This window comes from Ictidomys tridecemlineatus, chromosome 4 (genome assembly GCF_052094955.1).
Source record: "Ictidomys tridecemlineatus isolate mIctTri1 chromosome 4, mIctTri1.hap1, whole genome shotgun sequence".
NCBI classification, from domain to species: Eukaryota; Metazoa; Chordata; class Mammalia; order Rodentia; family Sciuridae; genus Ictidomys; species Ictidomys tridecemlineatus.
The window spans coordinates 109,755,684-109,775,430 of NC_135480.1; the positions used below are offsets into that span (position 1 = coordinate 109,755,684).

The 19,747-nt window shown below is 47.9% G+C and overlaps 1 protein-coding gene across 1 annotated transcript in view; it reads left to right on the plus strand.

Moving 5' to 3' along the window:
* Positions 1–16,897, plus strand: part of Dcps (decapping enzyme, scavenger) — a 38,999-nt gene extending 22,102 nt beyond the window's left edge. Inside the window, exons 3-6 of the mRNA XM_005330752.5 lie at positions 3,741–3,886; positions 8,815–8,928; positions 14,117–14,227; positions 16,038–16,897. Coding sequence (XP_005330809.1) covers positions 3,741–3,886; positions 8,815–8,928; positions 14,117–14,227; positions 16,038–16,304 — 638 coding nt within the window. The 3' untranslated portion in view covers positions 16,305–16,897. The remainder of the gene's footprint in view (positions 1–3,740; positions 3,887–8,814; positions 8,929–14,116; positions 14,228–16,037) is intronic.
* Positions 16,898–19,747: the final 2,850 nt, after the last annotated feature.

The following is a 19,747-nucleotide window of genomic DNA, read 5'->3' on the forward strand; positions in this document are numbered from 1 at the left end:
GACATTCTCCATGGTGGAGTCAGACAGTACAACTTTATGGTACTGTCAGGCAGTGATAAGGGAAGAAAAAGCAGGGCAGTGATGGAGATGGAGGGCTGTGGGGCTAGAGGGTGGCATCAGCCAGGGCTGCCTGCAGGGTGAGGCCAGGGAGCCTGAGGGAGGGTTTGTCTGGAAGTGGAGTGACTGCACAAGGCACAGAGAGGGCTCGTGCCCACTGCTAGGTGGTAGGACAGCACAGAGTCAGTGTGGCTACAACAGAGGCAGCAAGGAGGAGAGTGGATAAATGAAAGGACGGGAGCCTTGAAGACCAAGATGGAGCTAGTGGAGGATGTTGGCAGGGAGCTGCCCCAGCACTGATGCCAGCAAGCAGGGGTGTCCCTGTGGTGGTCTGAGGGCAGCTGGGCGCTGAAAAGTGAGGGTCTAGCAGGGCTCTGAGAATGCTGCCCGTGGGATCACCATGGGGGTTCACCTGCCACCCAGGAGCTCCTCAGGGAAGGAAGATGGGCAGGGACTGAGCATTTGAGTCACTGAGGCTCTGGATTTTCTTCCTGCTCCCTCAGATCTGGGCAGGAGGGGGCTGGCACCATGAGATTTCTGTTTTCCCTGCGCCCTGGGTGGCTGGGGCAGATCCTTGACAAGCCTGGGCAGACCTCGGCTTGTTCCCAGGCCCCTGGAACAGCCAGAGAGCCCCAGGCTATGAGCCCAGGGCCCTGTGTCCCTTGCCAGCAGAGTTAGGCTGTTCTCCAGTTGCAGCCCTGCCTTTGTTCCCAGACGCCTCTTCCCCCACTCCGAGGGAGTTCTGTTCTGTTACCCCTTGTTTCTTCACCACCCAACCTAGGCGACTGAAGGCACAACAAAAACGAGAATAAAGGTAGTGTTTGTAGAGTGCTTTACAGTGTTGGAAGGCACTTACAAAATGTTTTCCACCTACTAATTTATTTAATTCTCACATAAACCTTGTAAGGAGGAACTGTTTTTTGTTGGTGATGGTGTTTTTAATTTTTTAATATGTATTTTTAGTTGTTGGGGGGCTTTATTTTAGTCATTTATTTATATGCTGTGCTGAGAATCCATCCCAGTGCCTCACACATGCTGGGCAATCGCTTTTAACACTGAACCACAACCCCAGCCCCAGAAGGTACTGTTTTTACCCTTAGGTAGGAGGTGAGGAGAGTAAAGCAACAGAGAGGGTGGGCCACTTATCCATGGTAACACAGTAAGTGCAGAGCCTCTTGGGATCTTGAGTGCTTGACCTCTGACCATGAGCCTGTAATGTTGGGTTGTTAGAGAGCAATGAAGAGTGAAAAGTGAGAAAGTGTTTTGCTGCTGTCAGAGGGTTGAGGAAGCTATTGTGCCTCCATCTTAGGGTCAGATCCATGATTCCCAGGAGTCTGGGTGATGTTTACTTAGTGTCTCCTCCCATGATCCAGATGACATATTTTGTTTAATGCTAACAACGTCTCTGAGACAGCTTTTGCTGCCACCCTTTAACAGGTGAGGAAACAGACTATTTAAGAGGCCATGTGTCACTCAGTAAGGGAGAGTCATATGGCCACTCTGGTTCAGACCCCCAGTCTTCCTGATACCACTGGTTACTGGTGATGAGTTCTGCTCCCTCAAATGTTGACATATGAACATTAGAGAAGCACGCCGAGGCAAGAACATAAAGCAGGGTTTACTTAAGAAGGGGTAACATAGACTTCTCCTGGGAGGGAGAATGGGGCCATAGCTGGTGTCCCGGTATCCCCAAGGTGTTCTGTTCCTTTGTTCTGCTCTCTTCCCCTTATCTCTCTCCTTCCTGCCTATGGGGTGTGCATCAGGTTCTTGATAAGGGTGGAGGAAGGGCTCTGAAGGAATTAACATTTCAGTTCTTCAAGGGGTAGTCTCCAACTCAAAACTGGCCTCCTTGATCCAATCTGACTTGATTTACCCATCTCTGCTGACTGCTTGTCTAATTCTGGCTTCATTCCCACATGCTGCCTTGCTTGCCCCCAGAGCTAATGGTGAGGACATTTAGTACTTGCCAGAAGTCATGTGCTGGGTGTGTCACACTTGTACATCCCTGCTGACTTTGAAAACATACTGAGCTGTTAGTCAGGCCTCTGTATCAAGAAAGCACTGAGTTAGCTGGGCACGGTGGCATATGCCTGTAATCCCAGTGATTTGGGAAACTGAGTAGGAAGATCACAAGTTTGAGGCCAGCCTCAATAATTTAGCAAGACTGTTTCAAAATAAAAGTTCTGGGGATACATCTCAATGGTAGAACATCTTAGGTTCAATCCCCAGAAATACACACACACCCCCCAAAAGCACTGACTTTAGGATAAGATGACCTTGGTTTTAGTCCTGCCTCTGCCACATCTCCAGCGTGATACAAGATGAGTCTTGGAATCCCTGCCACCTTTTCTTTCTCACCAGCAGAAGCAGGATTAAAACCAACCATATCCTCAGACCAAATACAAAAAGTATAGGCTCATGGTCCTTAGCTGGGTCTTGTGCTATGGAGGTGAATAGAATTCCCTGGAGTGACTTCTTTGAGAGAACATATCTGGATCCCAGGGAGGGGAGTCAGGGGTACATGGGTCTTTTGAGAAACGTCCCAGCCTATTTTGAAACACATTTTACCCCCCACCCCAGATCTGTGCTGAAGCACTATATATAAAAGTTAGAGTAATGACAGTGGTCATGCCAAATGTTTTTCAAAATAAGGGAAAGGACTTAATCACAACCAGGTGGTGTTGGGCCAGAACACTAGTCTAGGGTACTTGCAGGAGAGCTATAGGGTTTCCTCATTAAAACTGCTCCTCGGGCTGGGGATGTGGCTCAAGCGGTAGCGCGCTCGCCTGGCATGCGTGCGACCCGGGTTCGATCCTCAGCACCACATACAAACAAAGATGTTGTGTCCGCCGAGAACTAAAAAATAAATATTAAAAAATCTCTCTCTCTCACTCTCTCTCCTCTCTCACTCTCTCTTTAAAAAAAAAAAAACAAAAAAAAACTGCTCCCCTCCGATAGGGACAGTTTTGCCCACCATTTGACACTATCTGGGGACTTTGGTTGTCACAGTTGGGAAAGGTGCTGCTAGCATCCAGGGAGAGGCCAGGGTTGCTGCTAATAAACATGCTGCAATGCACGGGACAGCCCCCACCGAAAAACTCCTCAAGGCCAAGCCGTTGGTGGTGCCAAGTCGATAAACCCTGGGTTAGATGTAGACAGGACTTGTGTAGTATTTGCTTCGTGCCAGACATTGTTCTAAGGGCTTTACAGGTTATTAACTCACTTGATCTTTCCAGTGTTATGACATAGGAACTGTTACTATCCTCATTTGGCAGATAGAAAATTAGCTGCACACACAGATTAAGTAACTGGACCCAGTTCCCACCTGGGGCCGAGGTCCCACTTAGTGTGGATGAGGAGCTTAGACAGTCTGATTCCAGAGTCCACACTATGAACCACTGTGCTGTGCTGTGCCTCCTTAAGGGGGCTACTGAGCTTTAAATCACATTTTCAGCTTTGAGTCCAGAAAGCCATATACCTAGAAATTTGCACATGAAAAGAGTTAAGATACCATTAGTTCCTGTACCTGGAAGATGGAGACGGGATGGCCAGGGATAGTTTAATGGTAAGGACTCAAGAATCCATCAGTGAAAGCTTTGTGTTTTCCAGGTTCAGAGTGTGGCTCAGTCCATGAATTGAATGGGCTTTGCTCTCTAGTCACAGACTGTGCTGTGTCATTGCAGACGTGAAGACCACAGTGGTATACCCTGCCACAGAGAAACACCTACAGAAGTACCTGCGCCAGGACCTCCACCTGATCCAAGAGACAGGAGATGACTACAAGAACATTACCTTACCTCACCTGGAGTCCCAGAGCCTTGGCATTCAGGTGACTGGCTGCCAAGTCTGAGATACTGATTGCTGTTCCTGTGCCAATTTCTTTTCCTTATGAGCATCTATTGGGATCTTCCCAGGGACTAAGCATTGTACTAAGTTCAGTGGATATAGCAGAGAGCAGAGCAGACTAAGTCCCTGCCCCATAGAGCTTACCTAATTTGGGAACATAAATGCATGAGGACATATATGATACATGAGGTTATGAATGCAGTGGAGAAAACTGGAGAGGATCAGTGAGATAGAGAGTCCCAGGGTGGCTGGTTGCTATTTTATACAGGATGGTCAGAGTAGGCTTCATAGAGAAAGGAATTGGCCCTGATCTTGGACCCCTCATGAGATGCTTGGGCATGTCACTGAGGCTCTCTGGGAGTTACTGAGCAGTTCAGTCTGCTAGAAGAATTTGTATCTGCTTCACATTATCCTACGACAGTCTCAAAATGACTGTGTCCTCCTTGTGTTGGATTGGGCCCACCCTGGTCCAGCTTCTTATTCCTGATTGCTCCTGTAGCAAACCAGCTGTGTCTCAGAGTAAACTCCCTATCACTCATTCTGCTTTACATTTATTCCACAGAAATCAGTGCCCTGTCATCCCTGACATTTGTTTGGGCCTCTGAGCACAGGTTGGTAGAGTGTTCTGGCTGGGCCAAATATAAGTCTGTCTAGCCTAGAGATCCTGATGGCTTCTTGGGCGTAGGCCAGGGCCAGCCAGAGACTGCCTGGAATTGGCCCCATGTGGATACTCACAGTTAAATATGATTGATCATGATTGATGAGTCATTTCCTTGCCCACTCACTGGCTCTCACTGGCTCTTTCCCATTGTTTACTCTTGTTCTCTTTGAGCATTTCTCATAATCTTCCCAAGATTCAGGTTACTGTAGTGGGAAGTATTCTAATATGGGGTGCTCAAAGACATTCTGGGCTCAGAAGGCAGGAGGGAGAGAGGGAGCTGCAGGGTCAGTTGTACTGGGAGGAGATAAGGAGAGGGAGATTGCCAGAACCTGTGGAAAGGCTATTCCCTGGAGAGGCCTGTGTGCTGATAGCCCTCTTCCCTATATCTAAGAGGACCCAGCCCTGTTATTAGCCATGCCTCCCATGCAGATTTGCACATGGTTCCTCTAACTGAAGCTGTCCTGATTTTTTTTTTCTTTCTTTTTTTCTTTTTTTAAAAAATTCCCAGCACTTGTCCTGTCTTCTGAGTGGAAAGAAAGTATGTCTCTACATTCCCGAACAGCTTCTATTCAGGGTCCTAGAGGAATCTGCTGGAATATGTGTTCTGTGGTGCTGGTTGTACTTATCTGGGATTCAAGAGAGGAAGCCCAAATGTAGTTGTCGTGAGTCATATATCTACTTTATTACACATCCGAACATATGTCCACTTGGAAAATAATACAACAAAAACTCCACTACTTTTCCATTGACATGAGCATTCATGTATTTCTTCTTGGCTATTTCTAGCAAGTGTATAAGCAGTCACTGCATTTATTGAGCATCTGTAGTATACCAGCTAGGCTCTGGAGGAACACCCAGGTAATGAAACCTTGCTGATGCAGTCTAGCAGGGAAGATAGATTAGGAGGACTAAAACCCACCATGGATCTGAACCAGGGTAGAGATAGCAGGGAAGGATTTGGGAGTGATTTAAGAGGTAAACCTTAATGAGGTTGATTGGACTTAGACTGGTTGACATGGAAAAGGAGGTATGAGTGTGGTATGACCCTGGGTCTTGCTTGCCTGACGAGCAGACAGTAAGATCATTTATTTATCAGGATGGAAACATGGACAGTGGAATGGGTTTTTGTGAAAGACAATGAGTTCTGTTTGGGGTTTGTTGAGCATTTATTAATTGTCAAGAACTATTCTAGGCATTTTACATGGATTACCTCATTTTATGTTCACAACAGCCCATTTGGAGATGGGACTCCAAATCCAGGCTTTCTGGCCCCAGCATCTGTATTCTTAGCTGGTGACATTATTTGACTCTTCAAATTTGAAGTACTTGTAACTTTCCAGTAAAAATGCCCAATAAAAAAAAGATAGTGAGATATCTGAATCTGAAGCCTTGAGGCATTCAGCTGAAAAATCTTCATTTGTGAGCTGTCACATCAGGCTTCAGCATTGGCCTGGTGTTACGATTCTTATTCTGCTGTCTAAGAGCAGCATGGCATTGTCCTTGACTTCTGGGCCTGTTTCCTTTTCTAAAAAATGTGAATAACAGATCCTTCCTCCTAAGGTTGTTGTAGAAATTAAGAGAGGTACCATTTATCATGTGCTGCTATTTCCTGAAAAGGACCCAGGATGGAGCTGCCATTATCCACACCCAGGAAGAACAGGGGAACAGGCAGGCATGAGAGGGATGGACAGGTGGGGGACAAACCAGGTGAGCAGAATGAAGAGTGAGAGGAGAATGAAGAAGGATCAAGATGTCCCATAAGAAGTTCAAGGAGGAAGGAGGTTCTAGAGGGATTTGTCAGTGTCAACTAGTGCATAGTCCAGCCAAATATATATTAGAAAGTGTCACCCACAATCCCATCATTGGCAGAGCTAGCCAAGTCTCTAGGGCTTACATTTATTTTTTATTTTTATTTTTATTTATTTATTTATTTTTAAAGAGAGAGTGAGAGAGAGAGAGAGAGAGAATTTTTTTTTTAATATTTATTTTTTAGTTCTCGGCGGACACAACATCTTTGTTTGTATGTGGTGCTGAGGATCGAACCCGGGTCGCACGCATGCCAGGCGAGCGCGCTACCTACCGCTTGAGCCACATCCCCAGCCCCTCTAGGGCTTACATTTAGACGGTAGCCTTTCCGTCATCTACCTTAGAAAATTTGTGTGGATTTTGTTCTCTCTATCCCCTCCCTTTCTTCTCTGGGCTTCTGGCCGTGAGACTTCCTGAGGATGCAGGTTCCTGCCACTTGCCCAGGGAACTCTCCCAGGAGGCAGGATATGCTGTGGGCTACAGTGCAGGCTCAGGAGCCAGACTCTCAGGGTTAGAATTGTGGGAGCTTATGCGAACTTCCTTGCACCTGTATTTTTCTTACCTGCAAAATGGGGACAACAATAGAAGGGTTATGGCCCTTAGAGTAGGGCTGCCCTTGCTGTCGCCACTCCCAGTCGCTGGCAGTCACTTAGCTTCCAGCCTTGTGCTTCTCCAGCCACTTCCTTTGCTTTCACCCTCTTCTTTCTTTCTGCTTCACTAAATCACCCCTTTGTCATCGCCTGTCTTAGAGTGCCACTGCTACTCTTAGGTTGCCTCCTCTGTGCTGGGCTCTGGGCTAGGTGCTCACACATGCATGTCTGAATTAAACTCTTCACATGTGTAGATCCTGTTAGTCCCATTTAATGAAAGAGGATTCAGTTGCTTGCCTAAGGTGGCAGCAAAACAGTGATGAAGCTGAAAGATAAAACCAAATGTCAAACCCCAGAATCCATGCATGCTCTCTGACACCCCCCGCTGCTCTCCAGTGGACGTGGTGCTTCTCTGGATGAGCAAAGGACAGCCCAGGAGGTCAGCTTATGGAGCATACCAGACTCTCCACAGTAGAATGTCGCCATCTCCCTCATTTCCTGAGTTTCCCAGAGGCTTAAGGTCAGCCTCCAGCTGACTTTTTTTTTCTCCTTCCTTTCTTTTTTCCCCTTTAGCAGCACATTTCCAGAGAGGTCTCTGGTGGGAGAGGAAATGCCTCTGGAGGAATCTTGGCCCTCCAGAGGGCATCGCTTTGGCCATGGGCACTGCATGAGGAAACAGCCACTGGGTGTCCTCCAGACTTCTCCCAGGAAGTGGATCCCCCAGGCTTTTCCTGGGAAGCCCCCATCCTACTTGTGTGTGTGTGTGTGGGGGGGGGTGCTGGGGATCGAACCCAAGGCCTTGTGCATGCAAAGCAAGTACTCTACCAGCTGAGCTATATCCCCAGCCTGGGAGCCCCTCTTTGATGGTGGAGGAACCACACTATGATTGGCCTTTGGGTTTTGCTAGGGTCTAGAGGTCATCTGGGTTGAAGTGCTTCCTGTAGGTAATTGTAGGAGACTGGAGGCCCAGTTATCTGCAGGCAGAGGCCCTCTTCTCCCTTCCCACTGTCCCAGCTGAGAGCAAGGATGCAGTGTGGTGTGCTCAGCCATATAGGCCCAGGATATGAGGTTTGCAGAACTGGGACCAGCAAGCCCACCCCTGGCCTTCAGTGATGCTGCCTATGCCAGCACTTCTGGGAATGGGAAGAGGACCAAGAGGACAGTGGCAGCCTGGTTGTGTCAGTACCCTGTCCTCCCTGTGAGGACATCCTCTCCCTCCTCGGTGTTTTGGAGGTCCTTTTGAGTTTGAGGAGGAAAGGGCAGCAGTGTAGGTTTCCATCAGGTTTCCCTTTTGACTGTAGAGCAGTCACCTGTATAAGGGCCCCGAAGGTAGGAGAAGTAGAGAGGAATCCAGGGTACCTGGGTTTGACCTTTGCCAGCCCAGGCCTCTTCTCAGCCTAATTTTCCTCAGAAAGCCTCTACAGACCTCTGATCAGAAGGAAACCTCTGTGCCCTCAGCCTCCTAATAGTCTTTGCCCCATGGTCCTGAATAAGTGGAACCAGGGTCCATAAAGACAGCTCTTCCCCTTCATCCTGTGGATGGTGGAAGGGGTCACCACTACAGGGGCTCCATGTGGACCAGGCCTATGAGCATGTGGCAGAATGGGAGGCACTATGCTGACCAGAAAGAGCCTAAAGGGCAGCCTGTCTAAGCAGCAGAGGTCTAGGATGGCCAAGAGTCAGCTGTGGTGGGAGAGAGGAAATCTCTCTGGATCTCCAAACAGCCTGTTTGTTAATTCCTGAATTTAGCAGCCATTTATAGTTTTGTTATCCTTTCCAGAGGGGCCAGAGAACTTGTCTGGCCTAGCTGAAGGCGGGTGGATTTGTGAACCATCTTTTTCCCTCTCCTTCCAGTGGGTGTATAACATCCTTGACAAGAAGGCTGAAGCTGACCGGATTATTTATGAGAATCCAGATCCCTCTGATGGCTTTGTCCTCATCCCTGACCTCAAGTGGAACCAACAGCAGGTAAAGATCACATGCTGGAGTGCTCTGAGCTCCGACAACCCCACTCCCAAGTTGCTGGCCTCCTTTGACTGCCCTTCTTCCTCAACATCCTCATCTCTCTCAGCAGATTATAATTACCCATCAAGGGATGGCCAGATCTGTCCACGGCAACAGAGTATATTCTTGTCATACACAAATACTTTTGCTTTCATGGTCACCTTAAAGACTTTTCTGGCTGAGTTCTTACCCAAGAGGTGAGCTGAACAGGGATGTTCGTCTTCATGACTGAGAGGCCGTTCCTTCACTACTTAACCAACCAAGTGACTCAGACGCCATCTTCTAGCATCATCTGGAGCCTCAGGTGGAACATTCTCTCTATCCCCCTGAACACCACCAGATCCAGGCAGGCCCATGTTCAAAGCACAGAGAGGAACCATGAAGATCAATCCAAAGAGTCCCCTACCCCCACTGAGCTGCAGAATTGTTTTCCAGTAGCCCAGACTTCCACTTCAGTTGTTAGCTCCCCATTTCCTGGCCTCCAAATGACTCTGCTTCTCCAAACCTTTGAAGGAACAGGTTTAGAGGTGCCATCTACACTCTCTAGGTCTCTTCCCTCTCTCCACTGTCCTCTTTCCCATTCTAGCCCACTGCTGAGTTAAAATTTGCTTTTGCCTCTTTATACCCTGAGTGTATTAGAAACATTTGTACCCTGATGGATTCAGGAACAGGCAGGTCCATCATGTTGTAAAGATTGCTATTTACAGGCTGGAATTAGAAGGGGCCAGGTAGGTAGACACAGGAGATTTGGCCATAGATAGCGTCCTCTCTCGTCCAGTTACACTATTGGAGTAACCTGGGCTTGGGTTTGACATCTGCCCTAGGTGGGCCCATCTAGTTTCTGTGCCTTCATCTGGTCATGAGACCCATGCAGAAATGTTGTGGAGCCTGGGCCCCGGCTGATTCTTTGTGGAAACCCTTCTTGTTTTCTCAATTGTGACCTGTTCTTCAGGATGTTAGGACATATATTGAGCTCACCTGCAATTTGCTTAGTTTTTGATTCATTGAACTTTAAAGCTACTGTCCCCAGAAGGGGTTTAAAGGCCTGTGGTTGAAGTATAGGGACTGGATTTTAGCTCAAAGCATCTTTTGTCTCTTGATAAGAGGCTCATGGTTATTCTCAAACATGGCTCAAGGGGTGGTAGGGAATGCAGAGAGAGTTTCCAGAAGTTGCAGCATGGAATGATGATTTCTTAGAGCCAAGCAGGATCAAAAAAGATAGCTTGTGTGTGAGGTGTTGTAGTGAAAGGGGCCAAGAGCACACCAGACTCCAGTCTCCTCTTCCCTTGTCCCTGCCTGGGCCACCTTCAGGCCTTAAGGAAGGGAACGTGGACTTGCTCTGGAGGTGGTTGAAGAGCTAAGACAAGGCTCCAGAATCATGACCACAAGGTAGCTCTGCAAACCCCCATCTTTCTTTAGATAGACTAAAGATCCTGAATTAAAGTCTGGTCATGGGAGACAGGGGTGGGAGAGGAGGAACTTTGGCCTCATAAAACTCTTGAAGACTAAAAGAGCTTGTAACTGATTGCAGGGGCATTGCAGCCACAGAAAGACAGTAAGGATGAACTTGTACATCTCCGTTTCAGAAGCCCTGAATGCATCTGAGTCCAAAATGGGAAAACGATCAGTCATCTGATCCAAGGATGGCAGGAAAGCTTTGGGAATTATACTGGGTTCTCAGTCACATAGCTGGAGCTGCCTGCCCTTGAGGGGAGTGAAGGGGCCAGTTTAAATGTCAGACCTTCCATGATATTAATGCTAATATGGTCCTTCTTAACCTTTGCCTAATTTATTTTTTAAAAAATATTTTTAGTTGTTGATATACCTTTATTATTTATTTATATGTGGTGCTGAGGATCGAACCCAGTGCCTCACACATGCTAGGCAAGTGCTCTGCCACTGAGCCACAACCCCAGCCCCACCTTTGCCTAATTCTTGCTTAGTTTTTAAAGGTGCCATATTTCAGTGCCTCAGATCTATGGCTTGTGACATCACTGAACTGTTTTTTTTTTTTTTTTACTTTTGGTACCAAGGATTGAACTGAGGGGCACTTAACCACTGAGCCACATCCCCCAGTCCTTTTTGGTTTTAATTTTTAATTTGAGACAGGGTCTCACTGAGTTGCATAGGGCCTCACTAAGTTGCTCAGGCTGGCTTTGAACTTACAGTCTTCCTGTTTCAGCCTCTGGAATTGCTGGGATTACAGGCTTGTACTACTGCACACAGCTTTGAATCTCTGAACTTGATTGCTCCCTTAGAAGTTGGCAACATTCCCAGAAGTAAAACAGGCCACATCTAGGCTTCTATTCCTCATCCTGGGGCCATGGACTGATTGAGGGGGAAGTGCTTCAGCATTTGTTTCCGGGACGCCTTCCTGGCTCCCTTGAGTCTCTCACAGCTTCTCCTGGAAGTATATTTCCCTTTCTTCTTTTTGTCCTTTCATTCTCTTCCCTTTCTCTTTCTATTCCTTTCCTACCGAATCCCTTCATATTCCCTAAGCATGTGCTCCACTCCTAGCCCCTGGAATTGTTATCTTTATTGTCCCCACACCGAAACCTCTATATTTACCCATTTGTTCTTTCTTCCATCCACTCAATAAATGTGTATCAGATGCCTAATGTTGCTAGAGGTTATGCCACCTAGAGCTTATAACATTCCTTCCCTGGTTCTCTTAAGAGATCACTGTTTTTTGTTTTTTCATTTTGTTAGTTACTTTGTGCCCATGGTAAAATTGCACATAATATAGGGAATGTTCAGTGGGATTAAGTTCCCCCACCCTGCTTTTTTCCCTTCCTCAGAAACAATCATTGTTTCTATTTCTTTGTATCTCCTTTCAGGGATAATTTTTGTATATTGTGTGTATAAATACACGCACATACACACACACACATACATACACATACATACATACACAAACACACATGCATTTTAGGTTCACATAGTTTGTTCTTTAGTCTAAAGTTCCCAGACCAGGGAGTCTTTCCTCTAAGTCACTCTGGATGTCAAGAAATTGCTCTCCAATGCTCCAGTCATCCTCTGTCTTGCCCCTTGTCAGGAAATCATTAACTTTGAAATCATTAACTGTCCTGCCTTACAAAGAGACTGACTGTGTCTGTCTCCCCAGAGTGGTCAGTGGGCCACCTTTTAGGGTGCTAGTCTCAGGCCCTAACCCACCTTTTTGCCAGGCTTTTTTCAGATCATTTCTATGGGCCAGGAAGCACTTTGGCTGCCTGCAGAAATTTTGGGATTATGTCTGCTATCAAAGAATGGTTTCTTTTTGTTCCCTCACACAGCCTGTGAGCTGACACCCAACACCAGTTTCCATGCCTCATTTCATTCCAATGGAGCAGAGAGATGTGATTTAATATCAGGTTTGGGTTTGTCAACAGACATCATCTAAAACAAACGCCACTATTATCTGGGTGTCCTGTGACGACAGTGAGACGTGGTATAGCTGAAAATGTGCGCACATTTGCAGATGTGCGTCCACACACACATGTACACACACACGCCCAAATCAAGCAATTTTGTTTCCTGGTTTCTCTTTGGACTCTTCCCTAGTATGAGAGTAAATTTCCTGGATACAGGCCATAGGAAGAAACTAAGCCTTCGTGGACTTATTATCTCTAGCAGGGTCTGTCCGGGAGAACCCAGACTCTTAGAACTCTGGATGAAAAGAATGACAAGAAGATACTATTTCATGGTTGGACATGAGGCAGTTGGGTCCCTGGGGATTTGACTATGTGACTCATGGTCCCCATATTATCTCCATGAAGAATCTAGCAGGTCAGACTACAGCACTGGGCACTGCTGAATTCTCCCTGAGCCTCGGCCCTGGGAATGTTGGCCTGCCTGGCACTTAAGAGTGATAATCAGGCAAGGCCAAGGTTTGGGGTATCGGGGAGGATGTGAGAGGGATTTCTGGCCAAGAGGAAGAGTTCATTTGCTCTCTGGCACAAGATATTGTTGACTCTGATTCTTTGCTCTGTTGTGACCTCCAGGTTTTCAGACAGGCGCCGTTTTCAGGAAGGACAGCAGGAACGGCCACCCCTGAAATGTTGATGGGGGAGGAGAGAAATGGGCTAACTGCTGTGGTGGTGTTTGTTGCTAAGCTGGCCCCAGGCTCCCATTCCGTCCTTCACACCTCACTATATCCCACACACCCCTTCATGTGCCTTCATTCCAGATAAGTTGGGCTGCTTGCCCCCCGACTTCTGTGCCCTATACAGTCTTGACTCTGAGCCTCCTCTCTCATTGTTCCCTCTCCCAGAATGTCCTTTCTATCTTCTTCTTCTTCTTTTTTTTTTTTTTTTTGGTGGTAGTTTTGGGATTGAACCCAGGGCTTTGTTCATGCAAGGCACGACACACTCTACCAACTAAGCTATATCCCCAGCCCTACCTCTGTCTTTCTTTCATCAAACCCAAGGCCCAGAGCTTCATACTTATGAGGCAAGCACCCTAGTACTAAGCTACATCCCAGACCTATTTTTATTTTGAAACAAAATCTCACTAAGCTACTCAGGCTGGCCTCGAACTTGTGTTCTTCCTGCCTCAGCCTGTGGGTTGCTGGGATTACAGAATGTGCCACTGTGTCCACCTCCTACCACTTTTCAAGACCTAGATCCCCTACCTTCTCTTCCAGGAGGTCTTCCTGGATCATCCCAGCGAGCAGGAACCTTTCATTCTTCCTCCTGTGTTTTGATCACTTTATTTTGAGGGTATAGCTCAGTGGTAGAGTGTGTGCTTAGCACGTATAAGGACTTGGGTTCAACCCCCAATCTTCTCAAAAAATCAGTTGTACTTTATGTCTTACAGTAGAGTGACCTATGTACATGGATTAGATTGTAAACTCCTAGAGGAAAAGAATTCTTCTTGGCTCTTGAGCTTCCCTATAGCCTCCCCTCTCCCCATCAACTCTGAAGAATGGGTAATACTGCTGCAGGATGTTCTTTAGAAGGAAGAATACACAGAAATCCTGTTCCTGCTAGCCCTGGGCACAAGAACACCTACATTGCCTGGGGACCAGTCCTGACATGGGGTCTCATGGACTGGCCGCGGGTACACTGTGTGCCTTGGGGGTAGGAATATCAGGACTGGCAGCCTGTCCCTGTGAGGCCCAGAACTGTTCCCATTCCCCTTGGTCTCTGTGCAGCTTGATGACCTGTACTTGATTGCCATCTGTCATCGCCGAGGCATCAAATCACTTCGGGACCTTACTCAAGAGCACCTGCCGCTGCTCAGGAACATCCTTCGTGAAGGGCAGGTAAGTTGCTTCACCAAACCACATTGAAGTCCATTGTTAGACTCAAGATTCCAGTATGTTCCCTGGGCCTCTTTCCTCGCTCTTCCCTGAGTGTGTCTTGGAAATGGCTTCTCTCTGTGTGCCAGTCTTGTACTGTGTTAGGGCTCATTAAGTTGCTTCACAAGGGTCATTGGTCCTGGCCAGCCCTCTAAACTCTACTTTTCAGCCACCTTTCCTCACCTCCAGATCAGCCTCCCTGCCTTTTTCCATAGGCTTCATCTGGTATGCCCCTCTAACCTCCATTCCAGGACTCTTGCCCCTACCATTCAGGATCACCTGCCTCATGCATGATAACCATCTTGCACCAGATGGGTTTCTTGGGCTTTAGGGCACATGATTTTGACTTGTATATATACACATACAAGGCAGAGAGCAGGTTGATTCCATGGCACTTGATATTCTAGGACACTTTCTATCTGGAACATTTGTTCAATCTAATGAAATTTTAAGAGCACTAAAAGGGGCCTTGGGGGCAGGGGAAGATGGGAGGATCTTGGGTTGTGGTTATGGCCTGACATATTGCCCTAACTAGCTGAGTGGCCTGGGACAGTCATTTCACCTCTATGGACCCCTATATCTGGTTGAGATCCCTTCTAAATACACCATTCTGTGGAACCAGATATCAGCCTTTTTTTCATTTTTAAATATGTGAAGATATACACCTATCATGCCAGGAGCTCTCAGCTACCAGAATACCCAACCTAAAGAGAACTCTGCCACTTTCTAGCCAGTGCCAGGGCTCTGCCCAGATCCTACTTCCCCTGTCACTGTGCTCTGGCCTGTTTTCCAACACCTTCTTGCCCATGGCACCTTCTTCTGACTGCCTTTATGTTTTTGAAGCAACTTATTTTTATCAGGAAGTAACCTCTGGATCTATCCCTGGCACAGAATGATGTCTTTCTCTTGTTGAGACACTTGACCCAATCCTCCCTGTCCTGGCAGCCTCATCCCAATAGACCAGCCCTCTTTATTCCAGGAAGCCTTTTGGGTGCTTTGGGCCTGGTCTCACCTTGCTGCAGCAATTCCTGGGCATGAGGCCTGAGTCTTTCTCTTTACCTTTGACCTCCTCAGGGATCTGCCCATGAAGGAGATCAACATCTTCTCCTAATTCCAAGTCTTGGGGGCTCTTGAAGGAGACAGGGGAGGTCAGGGTAGATAAAAAAAGACCTCCCTCTGAGCAAGGTGGAGTGGGCAGAGAGAACCTGGGCCAAAGTAAATGTTTTCCTTTGGTGAAAGGAGCCCAGCTGCAACAGCCCGTCTGTCTGTGGGTCACCCTTCCCATATCCTTTCCCCTGCCTTTTCCCTTTCACCAGATTCTCAGCACAGCCCCATCTCTGTTGTTTCCAAGTCTTTTTCCAAGAGAGTGTAGATATATTTCCTCCCACCTACCTCATGGTTTATCAAGTGCTTGTAATTAATTCATCCAGGGGAAGGACAATATCCACAGTCTTGGGAACCTGGGCCCTATACTTAGACACTGGGACTTCCTAGATTCTCAAAGTAATGTTTTATCAAGGTTGTTGTAGGGAAGCCTGAGAAGATAGGCTCTCTTCTGTTGGGGGAATGAATGCCTCAGCTTTGCTGCTGCCTTTGGTGATTTCCTAGAATGGAAGACAGAGGGATCTGAAGCAAGCAGAGAGCCATTTGGAAGGTTTTTGTATGCTATCCCAGGCTAGCCTGTGCTAAGACAGGAGGAGTGCCTGGGTGGGGGTCCTGACACTGGCTAGTGGGCAGCATGATGACACTTTCTTGCCTCCCCTTTTCTCATCAGGAAGCCATCATGCAGCGCTACCAGGTGAAGGCAGACCACCTCCGTGTTTACCTGCATTACCTGCCCTCCTACTACCACCTACATGTGCACTTCACTGCCCTGGGCTTTGAGGCACCCGGTTCCAGTGTGGAGCGGGCCCACCTGCTGGCCCAGGTGATCGAGAACCTGGAGTATGACCCCACACACTATCAGCAGCGCACTCTCACTTTTACCCTCAGAGCTGATGACCCCCTACTCAAGCTCCTACAAGAAGCCCAGCAACCTTGAGTGTGCCAGGAGAGGGGCACATTTGTTTGTGGTTTTGGGCAGTGTGGAGGCTAAGTTTTACTCCAAGGGGATTTTAAAAACATTTATTTTGTACTGGCTTAGTCCTTATATGTGAATAAAGTATTAGGCTCATCTGTGAAGATAGATAGCATGATCTGGGGAGGCAGATGGGGAGGGACAACAGTTGGGCAGAGCAAGTGGGAAAGTCCCCTGGAAGGGTGGAAAGTCAAGGTTGTGGCTGTATCTGGAAAGTGACAGTACCCTGGAAGGGTGCTGAGAGCTTGCTCCAAGTTCCTGTACTCACCACACATGTTGGTTTCTGCCCTCCTCCCTGCTCACACTCCTTCCTATTGTGCTGCCAGGCCCTCTCCCACCAATTCGCCTTTGGGGAGGTCCCCCAAAATACCAAATTCAAAACCTCTCCGGAAATAGTCTATAAAGGCTTTAGATGCCACTTCCTCCTTCCCTCGCAGCCCTGGTGTCACACCCTGCATATGTGTTAACCCTGTAGAAAAACTTCCTGAGGAGGATGGGGGATTAATGCCTGGAAGTGGGAGTGTTTTAATGAAAATCTGATGATGCAAGCCCCAAAAGCCTGCCTTTGCCTCTGTAATTTGGTCAGCTAGTCTCTGGCCTTGAGTTTATTATCTAGGCAGGAAGACAAAACACTCACGTGGAACAGCCAGAAGAGCAAGTTCAAAACAGTGTTATCAGCAAGGGCAATATAATATGGTTTCAATTGAGTACAAAAGCTCCTAAGGAGCTTGGGTTCACAGTGTGGTCAGTGCTATAGGTTCATTAGAATCTGGAGGCCAGGAAGAGTCCTTGACAGATCGGAGAATGATGACCAGACTTGGAGCCAAGGAGCTTATCTGGGAAGGGTGATATCTACCACTGCCCCAGCAGAGCAGGGACACAGCATGCACACAAGGGTACTCTCCAGCACAAAGTACAAGTGTATCACAGTGTTAGAGGGGCTGGCATTTGCTGTTTGATCAGGGTAGAGCTGAGGCTAATGTGGCCTGCTCAGAAAGCTTTATCTGGGCCCTGTAGTGACAACAAAAGGAAAGCATTTGGCAGAGGGGTGGCTGTCACTCTGTCTCCTGGGTGTGGGACCCAGGAGGCCTGGATTCAGAGCCCAGCTCTTTTCCTTGCAGGTGAGGCCCTCAGCAGGTGGCACAAGTGCTGCACCTGCCCTAGGCCCACACTGCCTGCTGTGGAGAGCAGGACGTGGACCCTGGTGGTGAGGCCTGAGTGTGAGTGGTCTCCTGACCGACCCTTCCCGTCAGCTCTTCAAGAATCCCAGGATTCAGATAGTGAGCAATTGTTTTAGGTAGTGACCAAGACAGGTCTCTCAACTGCAAATCCAGCTGGATCCACTCATGGCCACCACACATCTGACCAAAAGCACATACTCCCGAGGGCAGGACCACAGGTCACTGCTGGGCTTTTGATGTCAGGAGCCTGGCCTGAGGGCTTCTCCCAGAGCGGTTTCCAGCTGGCAGGGCTGATCCCTGGGGCTCAGTTCCTCTCCCTCCAAGCCCCAGAAGGGTAAACTGACCCCTTTCCTCTCTGAAATCAGATGGTCCTGACAAGCGAATACTGTTGCCAACTTCAGTACTGCAAAGGTGCCAAAGTGAGGACTCCCTCCAGAACACACTCCCTCTGCCACATCACATGCTCCCAACTGTGATGCTTGTGAGTCCCGGCCCCCAGCTTGGGCTGACCTTTATGTTCCATGCCATCGTCTCATGTGTCTGCCCTGTGGTGGATGGCTGGTAGGAATTTGATGGCTTGATGCATAAAACTGTGAGGAGGAGCCAGGCACTATGTCATATACCTGTAATCCCAGCAGCTCAGGAGACTGAGACAGGAGGCTTGCAAGCCCAAATCTAGCTTCAGCAACTTAGCAAGGTCCTAAGCAACTTACTGAGACTCTGTCTCTAAATAAAATATTTTAAAAAGGGTGGGGACAGGGGATGTGGTAAGTGCCCCTGGGTTCAGTTCCTAAACCCTATGAGGAGGGATGAGTGATGGGCCAGAGCTCTTGCTGGACAAACTAAGCTAGTGGGTCACAGCAGAAAGGGTGGGGAGTCTGGAGAAGCAGGGAGTGCCCTTGTAGGTCACAGATGCAGGCAGAAAGAAGCCTACACCCTGGCTGGCTTTTTGGCTCTCCTGCAGGTTGACCAGTCCTGCATGTTCTTTGGTTCACTCTGTAAGGAGGAGCCTTTCTGGGATAGTGTCCCCTGAACTCCTCCCAGTCTGTTATCTTCCCAACAGCACAGAGGGATCTTTTCTCAGAACCTCACCGCTTATTTTTCTTATTCTGAATAGGACAAGCCTTTGTAGGAGTTCTGGTGAAGGGCTTCCCCCTTAGCCAGCCAGCCAAAACTGTGTAACTGCCATCTCCAAAAAACTAGGGCTTTCCATAGAACACAGCACCCTTGAGTCCTATCACCCCCTATTCCTCATCCCACTGAGGTTCCTGCCTTGCATCTGGCCCTGGAGCTAAAGGTACAGAGGGTTGGCTGCTGTGCAGAGTACTGTCAAGATCCCAAAGCACATACGTCTTTTGGGGGTAACCCTTCCTGTCACACTCTCCTACATGACTTGTACAGGTAATATCACATGCATCACCTCTTATTCCTACTTGTAACTATTGGCTTGTCTGCCTTCTCTACTGGCTTGAGGGTAGAACTTGTTTTAGTTATTTCTGTCTCCCCAACACCTAGGATACTGTCTGGCTCAGCAAAGCAGAGTTTAAAATAAATCAACATTTATTTCATGGGACCCTCATCCTTGTTTCCTTTTAGAAATAGACTCAGGATGCTTTGTCCAATGTAATGGAGGTGAATGTTAGCTCCGGGAAGCAGAGACTTCCGGTTCTTTGTTCACCATTTATCCAGGATCTAGTCTTCCTTGCCTATAGTAAGTGTTCAATGAACACGTGGTGAGTGGAAGAAGGAAACTGGGCTCTGAATCCAGGCCTTCTGGTTCTCAGACCAAGGGATGCAAAGTAACAGCCATTCCTCTCTGCCTCACACTGTTACCTCCTCTGAGAGAGCAAAGTAACAGCCATTCCTCTCTGCCTCACACTTTCCCACTGCTTTTACCTCCTCTGAGAGAGCAAGACACAACATCCTCAGCTTTATCTTGACCAAATAGCAAATGCTGGTGGTCCTCTGAGCTGGAGAGAATGCCCTCACCTGCATCCTGTGTCCCTGCTCTGCCAGAGCAAGGGCAGATGTTGCCCTTCCTAGAGTGGCTTTTAGTCCCCAACATATGGCCTACTTCTTTCCTGGGTTGGTTCGAGAAGAAAGGAAAGAAGTAGTTACAGGCATGACTGCTATTGTTCCTTGGCTTTTATCCATTTGTCCCAGAGTTTCCTAATAGAGCAAAATTGCCATTTGTCAATATGAAACTGAGAAAAAGAACATCCAAGC